Source organism: Panthera tigris, chromosome B1 (assembly GCF_018350195.1).
Source record: "Panthera tigris isolate Pti1 chromosome B1, P.tigris_Pti1_mat1.1, whole genome shotgun sequence".
Taxonomy (NCBI): Eukaryota; Metazoa; Chordata; class Mammalia; order Carnivora; family Felidae; genus Panthera; species Panthera tigris.
Genome location: NC_056663.1, coordinates 148,933,659 through 148,949,374, shown reverse-complemented (window position 1 = coordinate 148,949,374; position 15,716 = coordinate 148,933,659). Strand labels below are relative to the sequence as shown.

At 35.9% G+C, this 15,716-nt stretch overlaps 1 protein-coding gene across 1 annotated transcript in view; it reads right to left on the bottom strand.

The window, feature by feature from the left end:
- TMPRSS11A (transmembrane serine protease 11A) overlaps positions 1-15,716 on the bottom strand; it is a 64,018-nt gene that overhangs the window by 27,299 nt on the left and 21,003 nt on the right. The window contains exons 2-3 of the mRNA XM_015539664.2: positions 12,448-12,569; positions 9,830-9,948 (exon numbers count right to left, since the gene is read on the bottom strand). Coding sequence (XP_015395150.1) covers positions 9,830-9,948; positions 12,448-12,569 — 241 coding nt within the window. The remainder of the gene's footprint in view (positions 1-9,829; positions 9,949-12,447; positions 12,570-15,716) is intronic.

The window sequence follows — 15,716 nt, the reverse complement described above, 5'->3', positions numbered from 1 at the left end:
TACTTTAAACCATGAGGTAATAGTATCAGCAAATGGATCGTGACATTATAGGATATTATCAAAGTTATTTATTTGACTATACTGGTCCTTCCTCAGTGTTTCCTTGTAGACTGTCAGAAAGAAACAGATGGACATCTCTGACTGTTTAATCACACATAGTAAGTAGCAATATATTGGTTTGTATTACCTTACAAATTGGTTTGTAAGGTACCCTTACCCCAAATTTGTTTGTATTCCTGAGATTGAGAGGCAAAGTAAATTCAAGAAATTAAAATGTTTGCAATGAAGGGTGATAAAGAATAAATTATTAACTTTCAGTATACCACAAAAGCTTAGATCTCTAAATTACCATTTTAGAAGAGGAAAATATGTAATTTGTGTGTATTTAAAGTTGCACCAAAGATAGTTAAACCAGAATGCCTGAGGCAAGGAAAGGTCATTTCTTTAGAAGGTTCCTGTCCTCTCCAGGTGTGTTGTCTTTGATATCTCTAAATTTGATTAATCTGTGAGAAAGAGAGGATATGAATCATTACTCTTAGACTCTTGTACAGTTCCTGAATGATGAGCCATCATCTAAATAGATTATCCAGTAGAGTGAAGACTGTGCTATATTCATAGCTTTATCAGGAAGTTTTGAGATGGTTCATATTGCTTCCTTTCTCAAAAAAACTTCTCTCAGAAAACAACCATCCACATTTTCCCTCCAGTCATAGATTATTTATGCTAAATAAATATATGCTGATATTTCCATCCACCTCCTTCCCATATTATAGTTGTTTTTCTGTTGTCTTCCTCCTCAAAAACTGGTACAAACAAGAAACCATAAGCCAAAACTAGTAACAAGAGACAAAGAATGTCATTATATAATGATAAAGGAGTCAATTCATCAAGAAGATAGAACCATTATAAATATTGTACCTAACATCAGAGTACCTAAATAAATTAAGCAAAAACTGACAGATCTGAAGAGAGAAATAGACAATAATACAATAATAATAGAGGACTTTAATATCCCATTTTTAGCAGTGGATAGATCATCCAGACAGAAAATCAACAAGTAACCCTTGGACCTAACCATTTTTCACATCAAATGGACTTAACAGATATATAAACAACAATCCACCCAACAAGAGAATACACATTCTTCTCAAGCACACACAGAACATTCTTTAGGGTAGATCATCATAGGGTACAAAACAAGTCTTAGCAAATATTTAAGAAGATTGAAATGATACTATCTTCTGTGACCACAATGGTATGAAACTAGAAGTTAAGAACTGAGGAAAGCTAGAAAATTCACAAATATGTGGAAATTAAGCAATGCACTTCTCAACAACCAATGAGTTAGAGGAGAAATCAAAAGAAAAATTAAAAAAATATCTTGAAGCAAGTGAAAATGCAAACGCATACCAAAACTATGGGATGCTGCAAAAGAGCTCTAAGATAGAAGTCCATAGTGATGAATGCCTACATTAAGAAAAAAAGATGTTAAATAAACAATCTAACTACATACATCAAGCAACTAGAAAAAGAAGGAAAAACTATTGTTCACCTGAAACTAATATACCACTATGTTAACTCAACTGGAATTAAAACTTAAAGAAAGAAGTAGAAGAAAAAACTAGCATTAGCAGAAGGAAGGAAATAACAAAGATCAGAGTGGAAATAAATGAGATAGAGACTAAAAGACAGAAAAGATTAAAAAAAACCTAAGAGTTGTTTTTTTGAAAAGTTAAAGAAAATTGACAAAACCTTTGGCAAACTAAGGAAAAAAAAAAAGAAGACTCAAATAAAATCAGAAAATGAAAGAATATTACAAATGATGCTACAAAAATACAGAAGATCATAAGGGATGACTGTGAAAATTTATATACTAACAAATTGGATAACCTGGAATAAGCGGTTAAATTCTTGGAAATATACAACCTACCAAGACTAAATCATGTAGAAATTAAAAATGTGAATACATCAGTAAGGAGTAAGGAGGTTGAATCAGTAATCAAAACCCTTCAATACAGAAAAACCCAGGACCATATAGTTTCACTAATGAATTCTACCAAACATTTAAAAAAGAATTAACACCAATTCTTCCCAAAATCTTCCAAAAAATTGAAGAGGAATGACCACTCCCACATTCATTTTACAAGGTAAACATTATCCTCATACCAAAGCCAGATAAGGACACTATAAGAAAACTACAGGCTACCTCTGGAAAACAGTATGGAGGTTCCTCAAAAAACTAAAAATAGAACTACCCTACTACCTAGCAATTGCACTACTAGGCATTTATCCACCGGATATAGGTGTGCTGTTTTGAAGGGACACATGCACCCCAGTGTTTATAGCAGCACTATCAACAATAGCCAAAGTATGGAAAGAGCCCAAATGTCCATCGATGGATGAATGGATAAAGAAGATGTGGGTTTATAGCAGCACTATCAACAATAGCCAAAGTATGGAAAGAGCCCAAATGTCCATCGATGGATGAATGGATAAAGAAGATGTGGTGTATACACACACACACACACACACACACACACACAATGGAGTATTTCTCGGCAATCAAAAAGAATGAAATCTTACCATTTGTAACTACGTGGATGGAACTGGAGGGTATTATGCTAGTGAAGTTAGAGAAAGACACAAATCATATGACTTCACTCCTATGAGGACTTTAAGAGACAAAACAGATGAACATAAGGGAAACAAAAATAATATAAAAACAGGGAGGGGGACAAAACAGAAGAGACTCATAAATATGGAGAAAAAACTGAGGGTTACTGGAGGGGTTGTGGGAGAGGGGATAGGCTAAATGGGTAAGGGGCACTAAGGAATCTACTCCTGAAATCATTGTTGCACTATATGCTAACTAATTTGCATATAAATTTTAAAAAATAAATTAAATTAAAAAATTTAAAAAAACAACTATAGGCTAAAATCTCTGATGAACATAGATGCAAAAATTCTCAACAAAATTAGTGAATCAAATTCAACAACATATTAAAAGGATCACACACTATGATCAAGCAGTATTTATTCCTGATGTGTAAGGATGCTTCAACATACACAAATCAATAAATGTAATACACACATTAATAGAATGAAAGATAAAGATCACATGATTATCTCAATAGATGCAGAAAGATCATTTGACAAATGAAACACCCTTTCATGATAAAAACGTTCAGCAAGTTGTAAATAGAAAGAACATACCTCAGTATAATAAAGGCCATCTATGGCAAGTCCACAGATTATACAATATACCTCAGGGAAATGTTGAAATCTTCCTAAGATCAGGAACAAGATATCTAGGATGCCCACTCTCACCACTCCTATTCAACATGGTAGAAGTTCTAGCCAAAGCAATCAAGCAGGAAAAAGAAATAAAAGGTATCTAAATCAAAAAGGAATAAATTGTCTTTATTTGCAGATATATGATTTTATATAGAGAAAATCCTAAAGATTCCCACAAAAAAGCAGATAAGTAATCAATGAATTCAGTAAAGTTGCAAGATACAAAATCATACAGAAAATGGCTGCATTTCTATATATTAACAATGAAATATCTGAAAAAGAAAGTAAATAATCCCATTCACAGTAGCATCAAAAATTATAAAATACTTAGGAATAAATTTAACCAAGGAAGTGAAAACTGTAACACTTCGATGCAGGAAATCAAAGAAGACAAAAATAAATGAAAGATATTCCATGTTCATGGATTGGAAAAATTAATGTTGTTAAAATGCGTATACTACCCAAAGCATCTATAGAACAATGCACTCTCTATTAAAATTGTAGTGGCATTTCTCACAGAAATAGAAAAAAATCCTAAAATTTGTATGGAGCCACAAAAGACTCTGAGTAGCCAAATAGTCTTGAGAAAGAAGAACAAAGCCACTTCTTGATTTCACTTCCTGATTTCAAAGTCTAATACAAAGTTATAATAATCAAAACAGCATGGTATTGACATAAAAAGGCACATGGAACAATGGAAAGGAATCAAGAGCCCAGAAATAAATGCTCACATATATGACCAGCTAATATTTAATAAGGCAGCCAAGAATACTCAGTGGAGAAAGGATAATCTCTTCAATACATAGTGTTGGAAAACTGGATAACCACATGCAGAAGAATGAAATAGGGCCCCTTTACTCCTTCTCAAAAATAATTCAAAATTAAAGATTAAACTGAAAATAATTAAATTAAAAATTCATTCAAAATTAAAGATTAAAGATTTAAACATGAGGCCTGAAACCATAAAACTTCTAGAAGAAAATAGAGCAAAATGTTTCTTGACATTGGTTGGGGCAACAATTATTTGAATATGATTCCAAAAGCATAAGCAACAAAAGCAAAAATTGCTAAGTGGAACTCCATCAAACTATAAAGCTTCTGCACATCAAAGGAAGTCATCAACAAAATGAAAAGGCAACCTGTGGAATGGGAGAAAATATTTGCAAATCATACATCTGATAAAGGGTTAATATCCAAACTATATAAAGAACTTATACAACTCAAAAAAATCTGATTAAAAATGGGTATAAGATCTGTATAGACATGTCTCCACAGAAGACATAGCAAAATAGTCAACAGGTACATGAATAGGGGCTTAACATCACTAATAATCAGGGAATGCAAATTAAAACCCAATGAAATATCATCTCACACCTTTTGGAATGGCTATCATCAAAAAGACAAGAGATAACAAGTGTTGGAGAGGATGCAACTCTTTTGAAGAATGTGCACTCTTTTGAAGAATGTAAATTGGTACAACCACTGTCATAAATAGTATAGAGGTTTCTCAAAAAATTAAAAGTAGAACTATAATATGCCCCAGTAATCATACTTCTGGGTATATATCCAAAGGAAATGAAAGCAAGCATACAGAAGAGATATTTGTACTCCCATGTTCATTGCATCATTATTCACAGTAGTTAAGATATGTAAACAACCTGAGTGCCTGTCAAATGATAAATGGATAAAGAAGATGTGATGTTGTGTGTGTGTGTGTGTGTGTGTGTGTGTATGTATATATGTATGTGTATATATATATATATATATATATATATACACACAATCATACAATAATATGTCATATATATGTATATATACATATGGAATATTATTCAACCATGAGAAAGAAGGAAATCCTGCTATTTAGGACAACATGAATGGACCTTGAGGGCATCATGCTAAGTGAAATAAATCAAAGACAAATACTGTATGATATCACTTATATGTGGAGTCTAAAAAGATGAATTCACAGAAACAGAATAGAATGGTGGTTACCAAGGCTGAGGGGGAGGGGTGGGAGAAGCAGGGAGATGTTGATCAAAGGGCATAAACTTCCAATTATAAGATGAATACGTTCTAGGGATCTAATGTACAGCACAGTGATTATAGATAATAATACTGAATGCTGCTTGAATGTTGCTAACAGTATAAGATCTGAAATGTTCTCACCACAAAAAAATAGTAATTATGTGACATGATGGAAGTGTTACAGTGATAATCATTTTGCAATACATCAAATCAACATGCTTTACACTGTAAACTGACACAATGTTATCTGTAAATTGTGTTTCAATAAAGCTGGACCAAAAACTGAACAGGAAAGTGAGGATACTATGGAGGAGGACACACTTTTATAACAAGTAAACCCAATGTGTTGCTTAAATTACCTAGCACAGCATATGGGATTTATAATCTTTATAAATTTAAATATTAAATGGGAGAAGAATTGACACAGAGTTGAGCTTCCTATATTAGCTGAGTTTCTTCCTGACAAGTTGAACAATTTAGTGGAAAAGCACATATTCAAATTACCTATATGGCTTCAAATCTCCCGTCTGTCATTTACTGGCTATGGACCTTAACTTCAGAGGTTTAGTTCCCTTATCCCTAAAGTGTGGATAATAATGCCTCCTTTGCAGTGTTACATTGCAGATTAGACATGAAATATACAACAATTATCTTTTTCTTCCAGGATTCAAATTAAGGTAGAGGTGTTACACATCTTCCTCTTTTAAACATGCCTAATCTTTAATTTCAAAATAAATGTAGGTCTGTGTTCTCAGGAAAGGACTTGGCCATACTCTCCATTCAATTTTTCTAACCTCTGAACATGAAGTTTCTTGATAATGTCTGCTTAGTTTTTTCTTAAATCTTCCAAATCCAGTATCTTCTCTCCAGGCATAGGGCCACAATCCTACACCAAGCATGGAGCATCTTTTACTTCTTTTACCTTCTGCAAATCCAAACTTTAGGACTAATACTTTTGCTAAGTTTAAATTTATCTCGACTAATTTTTCTCAGTAGAAACACTTCCTGCTTCAGTGTTGATCAGAGCCCAATCTCTCACTTTTGTTTTCTAATTCCTTTAGAGTGTTTCTAACTAGTTTATCTCTGCATTTCTTTCTGTTTCCAAGCTCCTTTTTTTCTACAGTTCTAGAGACATAGCATTAAGGATATTTGGAGGATCATTTTAAGCTCCTTTCTGGTGTCCCTGAGTGCTCCTTGGGCACAGGGGGAGTGTTTTTTTATGGGGAGACATCCCTAAGAAAATTCCCAACTGTTCCCAGTTTTAATGAGACGATGGCCACTGGCCTATGTTGACAGTGTAATTGAAATAGACTAATGTACTGGGGATAATTACTTGATTTCTGGAATTTTGTGCCATAGTAGGTGGGAAGTAAAGTCACACAGATTATTCTTATGGATGACAGAAGTTTATTAAGAATATGTAATCATTTACTAGCTACATTTGCTAGCTCTATGATCTTGAGTAAATTAACTTTTCTGTACCTTGATTTTCTCATCTGTAAAATTGTGATAGTAATTGTAGTTACCTCATAAAGTTGTTTTTGAGGATTAACTAAAATACATGTAAGGTGCTTTAGCGTAGCGCTTGGCACTCAGTACATGCTAGCTATTGTTATGGAATTACAAGGTTATGACTTTCACATCTGTAATGACCCTGTAATTTAAAAGTATTTCTTGATATTTCTGAAATATGTTTCTTCAAATGAAGTACTACATCAGACAGTGATCCTACCCGAACTTATAATAATGAAGAAAGTGACCTACCTATTTGGGAGTGTCATGAATTACTGGTGTCTGGTTACTGAAGTCTTTTTAGCAGTATCTGAGCATGAGCTCATTTTACTTTTGCATCTCCATTTGCATTCAAATCAGTAAATCCCAAATTATGAGGAAGAGCAGGACCTGCAACCTGTCTTTCTTGGCTGTCTAATTAGCACCCATATAGGGCAGAGAGAAGAATCTGGTTTCATTCATTGGGATTCAGCAACAATAAACAGGAGTGGCAGGATGAGGCATGAACCATTCACATACTTCTTCTGAAGGTAACTGGGTGGTGAGTGGAGGAAAAAGGACACTTGTTTCATTTAAACAAGGCTAAATAATACAAAGCCTTTCCTGACCATGGGAAACCTAGCTGAATTTCCTTTTCTTTGAAGTTCTTCTGCCCTTATGGTCCTCAGCATACAATTTAGTCCTTAATTATGTCATGCTGTTCAGTTTCATGCTCATTACTCTCATATCTCCAAAGATATATGAAGCAATTTGAGGAGATAGATCATGTTTCCTTTTCTGCAAGATTCAGGTGCGAAGAAATGTAAAGAGCTGAACAACCGTGCCATTGGGAGGAAAGATTGTTTAGTTAAATTGGGAAAACTTATTTGGAGAATACAACCTGGGTTCCTACCTAACATCAGACACAAAGGTGGACTTTAGATACATTGAAGGCTTAATATAAAAGGTAAAATTTTGAACTTAATAGAAGAAAATAAAGTAAAATATTTTTATGACTTAAAGAGGGAATACCTTCTTAAAAAAACTTTAAAAACACAAACATAAGACAAAATTGATGAAGATCATCATTTCAAAATTATGGATTTCTATTTCATGAAGGACAACATGGTCCAAATTAATAGAAGATAGAATGGATGATTATAATTTCCTCAACCAGCAAACTGTTCATATCTAGAAAATATAAGGAACTTCTAGAAAATAACACTAATAAAACAAAATAACTCTAACAGAAAAACAGGTAAAGGATAGGTACAAGCAATTTATAAAAATGAAAACTCAATAAAGGATAGGTACAAGCAATTTATAAAAATGAAAACTCGAAAGGCTAACAAGCATATTTAATAATGCACAAACTCAGTAATTAGAAAAATGTAAATTAAATCACAAAAAGACATAACTTATTGCCTATTAGGCTGGCAGAAGTCAGCAAGCCAAATAATACCAAGTGTTGGCAAAGATGTGGGGACATAGGAATCCTTATGCACTGCAGATGGGCGTGTACACTGGGTCAGCCATTCTGAAGAGCAATCCACACTAATTAGTTAAATTAAGTGAGTACACACCCAGTGACCCAGTAATTCTGCTCACAGAAGAACTTGCACAGGTCTATAGGGGACAAGTAGGAGGCTATTTGATGCAGCATTTCTTGGGATGATAGGTAGGAGGTAAAATATGGCAAAACACACTATAAACCATTTTGTAGTAGTCAATAGCAGTGAATTATGTGTACATTTAGCAACATGGACAGCTTTAAAAAAAGTTCTGAGTAAAAAGGCATGAAACAAAAAGTGATGCCATGGGCTGAATATTTGTCTCCTGCCCCCAAATTCATATGTTGAAACGCTAACCCTCAATGTAATGGTGTTAGGAGGTGGGGCCTTTGAGAGGTGATTAGGTCATGAGTGGGGTTGGTGGTGCCCTTATAATGAGACCCAGAGAGCTTTTTAGGTCTGTTCTCCACTATGTGGGTATACACTGAGAAGTCTGCAGTCTGCAACCTGAGAGAGGGTCCTTATCAGAATCTGACCTGGCTGTTCCCTGATCTCAGACCTCCAGCCTCCAGAACTTTGAGAAATCAATATCTGATATTACAAGCCACTCAGTATCTGGTAGTTTGATGTAGTGGCCCAAAATGACTAAGATGAATGATTTATAACACAAAGAATAAATTAAAAGCATGTGCACACAAAACAACAAAATACATTTTTACAGGAATGAATACAAACAAAAGAATACATGTGGCACAAAGAAGGGTTGCCTGCTGAGGGAGGTGAATGGGAGTACGTTTTGTGAAAAAATGAGAGTAATAAATAATGACAGCCAGCGAATGGCCTTGCATGTGCTCATGATTGTAATCTGTCATTACCTATCTCAGTCTTTGCACGTGAAGCTCCTTCACTCTGAGAAATACATGATTTCTTGAAATTTAAAAGTCCACTTTCAAACACAGTATTACTATCATAAATGCACTCTGCATTTGTTCACTTCCATTTATGGATTTTTATTATTTTATTTATTTTTATTATTTATTTATTTATTTTTTTAGAGAGAGAGAGAGAGAGCAAGGAAGAGAGAGGGGCAAAGGGAGAAAGAGAGAAAATCTTAAGTAGGCTCCAGGCTCAGTGCAGAGCCCAACATGCAGCTTGATACCATGACCTTGGGACCATGACTTGAGCTGAAATCAACAGTTAGACACTTAACCAACTGAGCCACCTAGATGCCCCAATTCTCTTACCTTTAGATAAGGTGGTTGAGCCACAAAGGGTGGTTTATCAGAATCACTGTTTATTAGGATGGAGATTTCCTTGTTCCCCCATCCCTGCCAACCCATCCCATTAGACACTGATTCAGTGCGTCTGGAATGGGGCCTAGGAATTTTCAAGGTGATTTAATGCAAGTGGTCTGAAAATAGTCTTTTGAGAAATATTCAGGGAAATGATCCACAAATCTCTTCCTTCAACATTGTTTTAAAACAGAAAGAATACATCTGACTTACCAAATTCTCACTCATCTCCTTTAAGTCCTTAAGGTTGTATGTATTGTTTTGTCTAGAATTTCTATTGACTTGTAGATCTGAAATTTTAAATGTTCCATGATAATACTCCATTTTCTGTCCTGTGATAAAAAGGAAAAGTAGGAAATTACATGATTAGATTTCAAGATCTAAGGCACAGATATAATGGCGTTAGTATAGAGTCTTGAATTATTATTGAGACTTTTTTCTAATTTAGTTTCTTAAATATAATGAAGATAATTAATTTTTATGTTAATAATAACTGGAATTTATTGAGTGTCTACTATATTGCCAAACACTGTTCTGGGCACTTTACATGTATTAATTCATTTGGTTCTCACTCTAGCTCCCTGAGATTGGTGTCACCTCCATTTCACAGGTGAAGAAAGTGTGGCACAGAGGTGTTAAGTAACTTGCTCTATGCGATACAACTAGTGAGTTGGCCTGAGTTTAAACCTAGAGAGACTAGCTCTAAAGCTGAAACATTTAATTCCTATATTAGGTCTTGCTGAGGTAAAATGTATACCACCTTATACTCTGCTAAAAGTAGATGTATATGAACATCCTTGTGAATTTTGATTTATAATGGGAGAGCCAAGCAAAGTAAGAAAGACAGGAAAAGAAAGGGAACAAACTGTCAGAGGTGGGAGATAAGAACAGTGTGTAAGTGGGGTGAATCAGTCAGATCTCTGCTTGGCTGCTGGGAAAGATAAGAAAACAGAGCAGTGGGGGCTCCTAAGAAATCTAGTAATCTTAGGAGTCTGGCCTTCTGGGGGTGGGGGGCAAGAAATTTATGAAGAGTTAATTTTTTTTTTTACATTTATTTATTTTTGAGAGACAGAGACAGAGCGTGAGCAGGGGAGGGGTAGAGGGAGAAGGAGACAGAATCTGAAGCAGGCTCCAGGCTCTGAGCTGTTAGCACACAGCCCAAGGCAGGGCTCAAACCCATGAACCATGAGATCGCGACCTGAGCTGAAGTCGATGCTTAACTGACTAAGCCACCCAGGCGACCCTACAAAGAGTTGAAAATAGAAAAACGGAGCAGCCACAGAATAGCATCTCTCCTTAGGGAGCCTGGCCTAGGAAGGACACAGTGGGCACAATGGGTTTCCCAGCTATGGACCTAGGAAAGAGAGAGGGATCTCAGAATGGTACATCTTATAGGTGATACATTTCTGGGCTTTGTAGTGCTTTTTTTTGGTCCCCCTGATACTCATCGGCACAATCCATATTATTATCAAACATTATACTCCTAGTAAAGGGGCTCGTATGCAGTCAAATGAAATGACCTGAGAATCTTTTGCCATTAGCATAAACTACAGGCTGGGTTGTTACAAAAAGCCCAGAAGTGTGTTCTTAAAACCTTTAATGATCATGATAGAGTCTTCACCTGCCCCCCCCCCCCACCGCCCCAAGTCTGAGGAAGATGACAATAGGTGAGGCCATTCAAGTAAGAAGCCTGAGGTAGTTGTTGTATCAAACACATCTGTGTGAGTGACCCTGTGGAGATTTGTCAACAAATGTTAATGCTTTGCAGTCTGTGCAGAGAAAGATGATATTTAAAAAGAATTCTGAAATGCATTATTTGTGTGATTATAAATATATCAGGCAATTAAAAAATATGTGAATATCATTTAGGAAAGGATAAAATTTTCTCTAAAAATAAGTAACAATATTTGTCATATTTATAGTTTACCAATTATTTCAAAATTCATGATTTTGTTGGACATGTGTTTTTCTTTGGCCCTTGAAATGTTGGTGGACATAATGATGAGTAAATGAGTCAGTTTTAATAGCTAATATAATAACTAATTTATCATAGTTTCTCACTTGAATGGTTAGAGTTGTTTATTATGATTACCAGTAGATTTAAGTTGCTACTTTTTTTAGTTTTTAAATCTTTTTAGAGTGAGAGAAAGTGTGTGAGTGGGGGATAGGGGCAGAGAGAGAGGGAGAATCTTTTTTAAAAATTTTTTTAAGTATTTGTTTTTGAGAGAGAGAGAGAGAGAGACGGAGCATAAACAGGGGAGTGTCAGAGAGAGAGGGAGACACAGAATCCAAAACAGGCTCCAGGCTGTGAGCTGTCAGCACAGAGCCTGATGCAGGGCTCTAATCCATGAACTGTGAGATCATGACTTGAGCTAAAGTCAGACACATAACCGAATGAGTCACCCAGCTGCCCCAAGAGGGGAGAATCTTAAGCAGGCTCCACGCTCAGCACAGAGCTCAACGTGGGGTTTGATCCCATGACCCTGGGAAATCAGGAGTCAGCTGCTCAACCTACTGAGCCACCCAGGCGCCTCTTTCAGTTACCATTTTTGATCGTCTGTGTAGTCTTAAAAGAATATTAGCTTGTGAGCTCCAAGGAGATAGGAAACTGTTCTGCTTTACATAATGTTGTACCTTGAGTCATCCAGAAAATTACTCATATACAATAGGCATTCAATAATTATTTTTATAAAATGACTGAAAAAAATTAAATTCTAAATGCTGGTAAAAGCACAAAAATGCTTTTAGATAAAATTACATTTACATATATACAAATGAAGGTTTGCAGAAAAATGAAATCAAGCTGAGTGAAATTCACAATCTTTACCTACCAGAGACTAACAAGTGGGCCAGAATACCAATGGTCACTGCCACCACTGTCAGTAATAACACAATGAGAAGGGCAATCATCCATGGTTTCAAACTTCTGCTCTGGGTGCCAAATCCTACTGTCCTGTAAAAAGGAAAACTCAGCAGGTTACTCTTACATTGTAACAGTTACAAGCTTTCTGGTTGTCCTTTGGATAACAGCAAGTTTCTTTGGTCTACCTTTTCCAGCAAGAATACATTTGTCTTGGATATGCATCAAGGTTATCTTGGGGTGAAGGGACGTATTAAGAAGATCAGGATCTGGGAATGTACAATATTACTTGTGGTTTCTATTTCTAGAGGCACTGGCTCTCTGTGCTGTCAGTCCTGACATCTCTTATCAACAATAGTGCTAACAACATTGTGTCAAGTATTTGTTTGCATGTATATTAATCTAAATTTAATTGTGAACTCCTCAATGAGCTACACTGGTATTGTTCATCTTTTTATCATTAAGATTTAATAAGGTGCCTGGTAAAGAGTAGGAATTTTACAAATCCGTAAGAGGAAGATATTATGCCAGCTTTATATATGAAATAACAGAGGCTGAGAGAGAGGACACTTGATTAGAGTCAAATGGTTTAAAAAGGTCCTGGTCTTCTAACTCATTTTGTAGTCTCCTTCTCTACAACTTGCTATTATAATCAACTTTATTTACCTCTTTCATTAGAATTTAGCTTTGGGTGGGTGTGTGTTGCTAAACCAACCTCTTTGGGGACAGAAGGTATTTTTCCTTTACAAGATTTAGTCCAATGCTTTGCACTGAGTGTAATTTTATTTTTTATATTATTTATTTCATTAATTTTTTTAAGTTTATTTATTTATTTTGAGGTATACAGAGAGTGTGAGTGAGAGAGAGAAAGAGCAAATCCCAAGCAGGCTCCACACTATCAGCATAGAGCCTGATGTGAAGCTCCATTTCACAAACAATGAGTCATGGCCTGAACTGAAATTAAAAGTCAGATGCTTAACTGACAGAGTCACCCAGGCGCCCCTGCACTGAGTGTAATTTTAATAAATATTGGTTGATTTACAAGAAATTTTTCTTTTGAATATAGACATATTTTATATGTAAATGAAAGCATAAAAGATACAAGTCATATGGACCTAAATAATTAAGAAGATAATAGCTTTGGCATAAGCAATACATTTACCCAATAAACCTAGTGGAGCTTGAGAGGCTTGAATTCTGTTGGGTATAGAAAATATTGACAATGTATGCATTGGCTGATTAAAAAGAATCTAGACAGCTGGCTGTGGAGAGGCAGTGTGTCTTCCAATGGACAAGAATTAAGGTGCCAGAATATAACAACAAACAGAAGCTCTGTGGAGTGTAACATTATTTAGCCTCTTAAATGATTTAAAACCTAAATTCAGGGGTGCCTGAGTGGCTCAGTGGGTTAGGCGACCAACTTCAGCTCAGGTCACGATCTCGTGGTTCGAGAGTTCAAGCCCCGTGTCGGGCTCTGTGCTGACAGCTCAGAGCCCAGAGCCTCCTTTGGATTCTGTGTCTCCCTCTCTCTCTGTCCCTCCCCTGTTCACGCTCTGTTTCTCTCTGTCTCTCAATAACAAATAAACATTAAAAAATTTTTTTTAAAATAAAACCTAAATTCAGAAGTTAAGGATAACTTGGAAACTATTTGGTAAAATGTAACACATTTTCCAGGTGAGAAAATGATGCCCAGAGATGATTAAACGACCTCTGATGTAACAGAACTAGTGGTCATCTCAGACTCATGCCTTCTAACTCCTAGGGCACCATTGTTTTTCCCGCAGTGCCACACTTCCACTCCATTGAGTGCATTCTCTTAAATTGATTTATTATTTATATATTCATCTATTCACTCATTCATTCCTTCTTCATTTATTTGCCCATTCATTTTCTCAGAGAATCTTAGTATGTTTCCAAGACATTCAAAATCAATAAGAGAACCAAAGAAGGAAGGCTAGAACTTAAGGAGACTTAAGGGCTTTCAAATCTGTCTTCTCATCAGAGTTTCTCTGAATAGGGCAAATGGAGAAAGTAGATGACAGGAAGATCACTGTTATAGACTGAATGGTAGGACTCAGAAGAGGAGTTGTTCAACAACCAATAGCCCACTGCTTCAAGTGCCGTGGCAGTCATATCTACAAATCCCATACAAGGAGCTGTGAACATCTGGGCAGGGGGAATGACGACCAACAAATAGGTGTGTTAGGTTCTCCTTTTGTGAGAACCTCTGGGAATAACAGGTGTACAATGCCACATTACAAAAGCTGCAGGAGCCATAGTCTAAATCTGCAGCTATTTAATCCTGTATGAATAAACTGTCAACTCAGTATCAACTTTTATGAATAATATGATAATATGAAGAGATGCATGAAAGCCAATATGCATCATTGACTTTCCATTCTGGAGAGGTCCTGCTAGTGATTTGCATAATATCACTTCAGATTTGGAGAAAAATAGGCTCAGTAAAGCCTTGGGAATCTAGCCTGATTGTAAGTAGAGATGCACTGCACCATTGTGCCCATGCATTTTTTTTCCTGCTTTACTTGCATCAGAAAACAAACACTGATGTATTAATTTTCTATTGCTGTGCAACAAATTACCACAAAGTTAGCAGCTTAAAGCAATACCAACTTATTAGCTCACGGTTCTGTACATGTCATGGCTGAGTTTTCTGCTCAGGATCTCACAAGGTTGAAATCAAGGTGTTGATTGAGGCAGCTATCTCATCTGACATTTGTGATCATTTTCTAAGCTCACTTAGGTTCTAGGCATAGCTCAGTTCTTTGAAGTTGAACTGGGGTCCCTGTTCTCTTGCTGGCTGTCACAAGCCTCTCTCTCTCAGCTCATAGATTCCACCACATTCTTTGCATGTGGCCCATTCCATCTCTACAGCCAGCAATGGAGAATCACCCTCCCAACAAATCTCTTACATCCTGAATATCTCTCCAGGTAGCGCCTAGTCCTTTTCAAAGGTGTCACCTGATTAGAGTAGGTCCACCAAGGACAATTTCCCTATCTTAAAGCCAACTGATTTGAGACCTTAATTATATCTGCAAAATTCCCTCACGGCAGCACCTAAATTAGTGTTTGAGTGTCCAGGAGTGTGCACACTGAGGGATGGGAATCTTAGAGGTCATTTAAAATTTTTTTTATCATAGCTGGAAATATAACTTTCATGAAAATGGACAGAAATCTCTATAGCCTTCAGAGAAAGCATGTGATATTTAAAATTTCTAATTT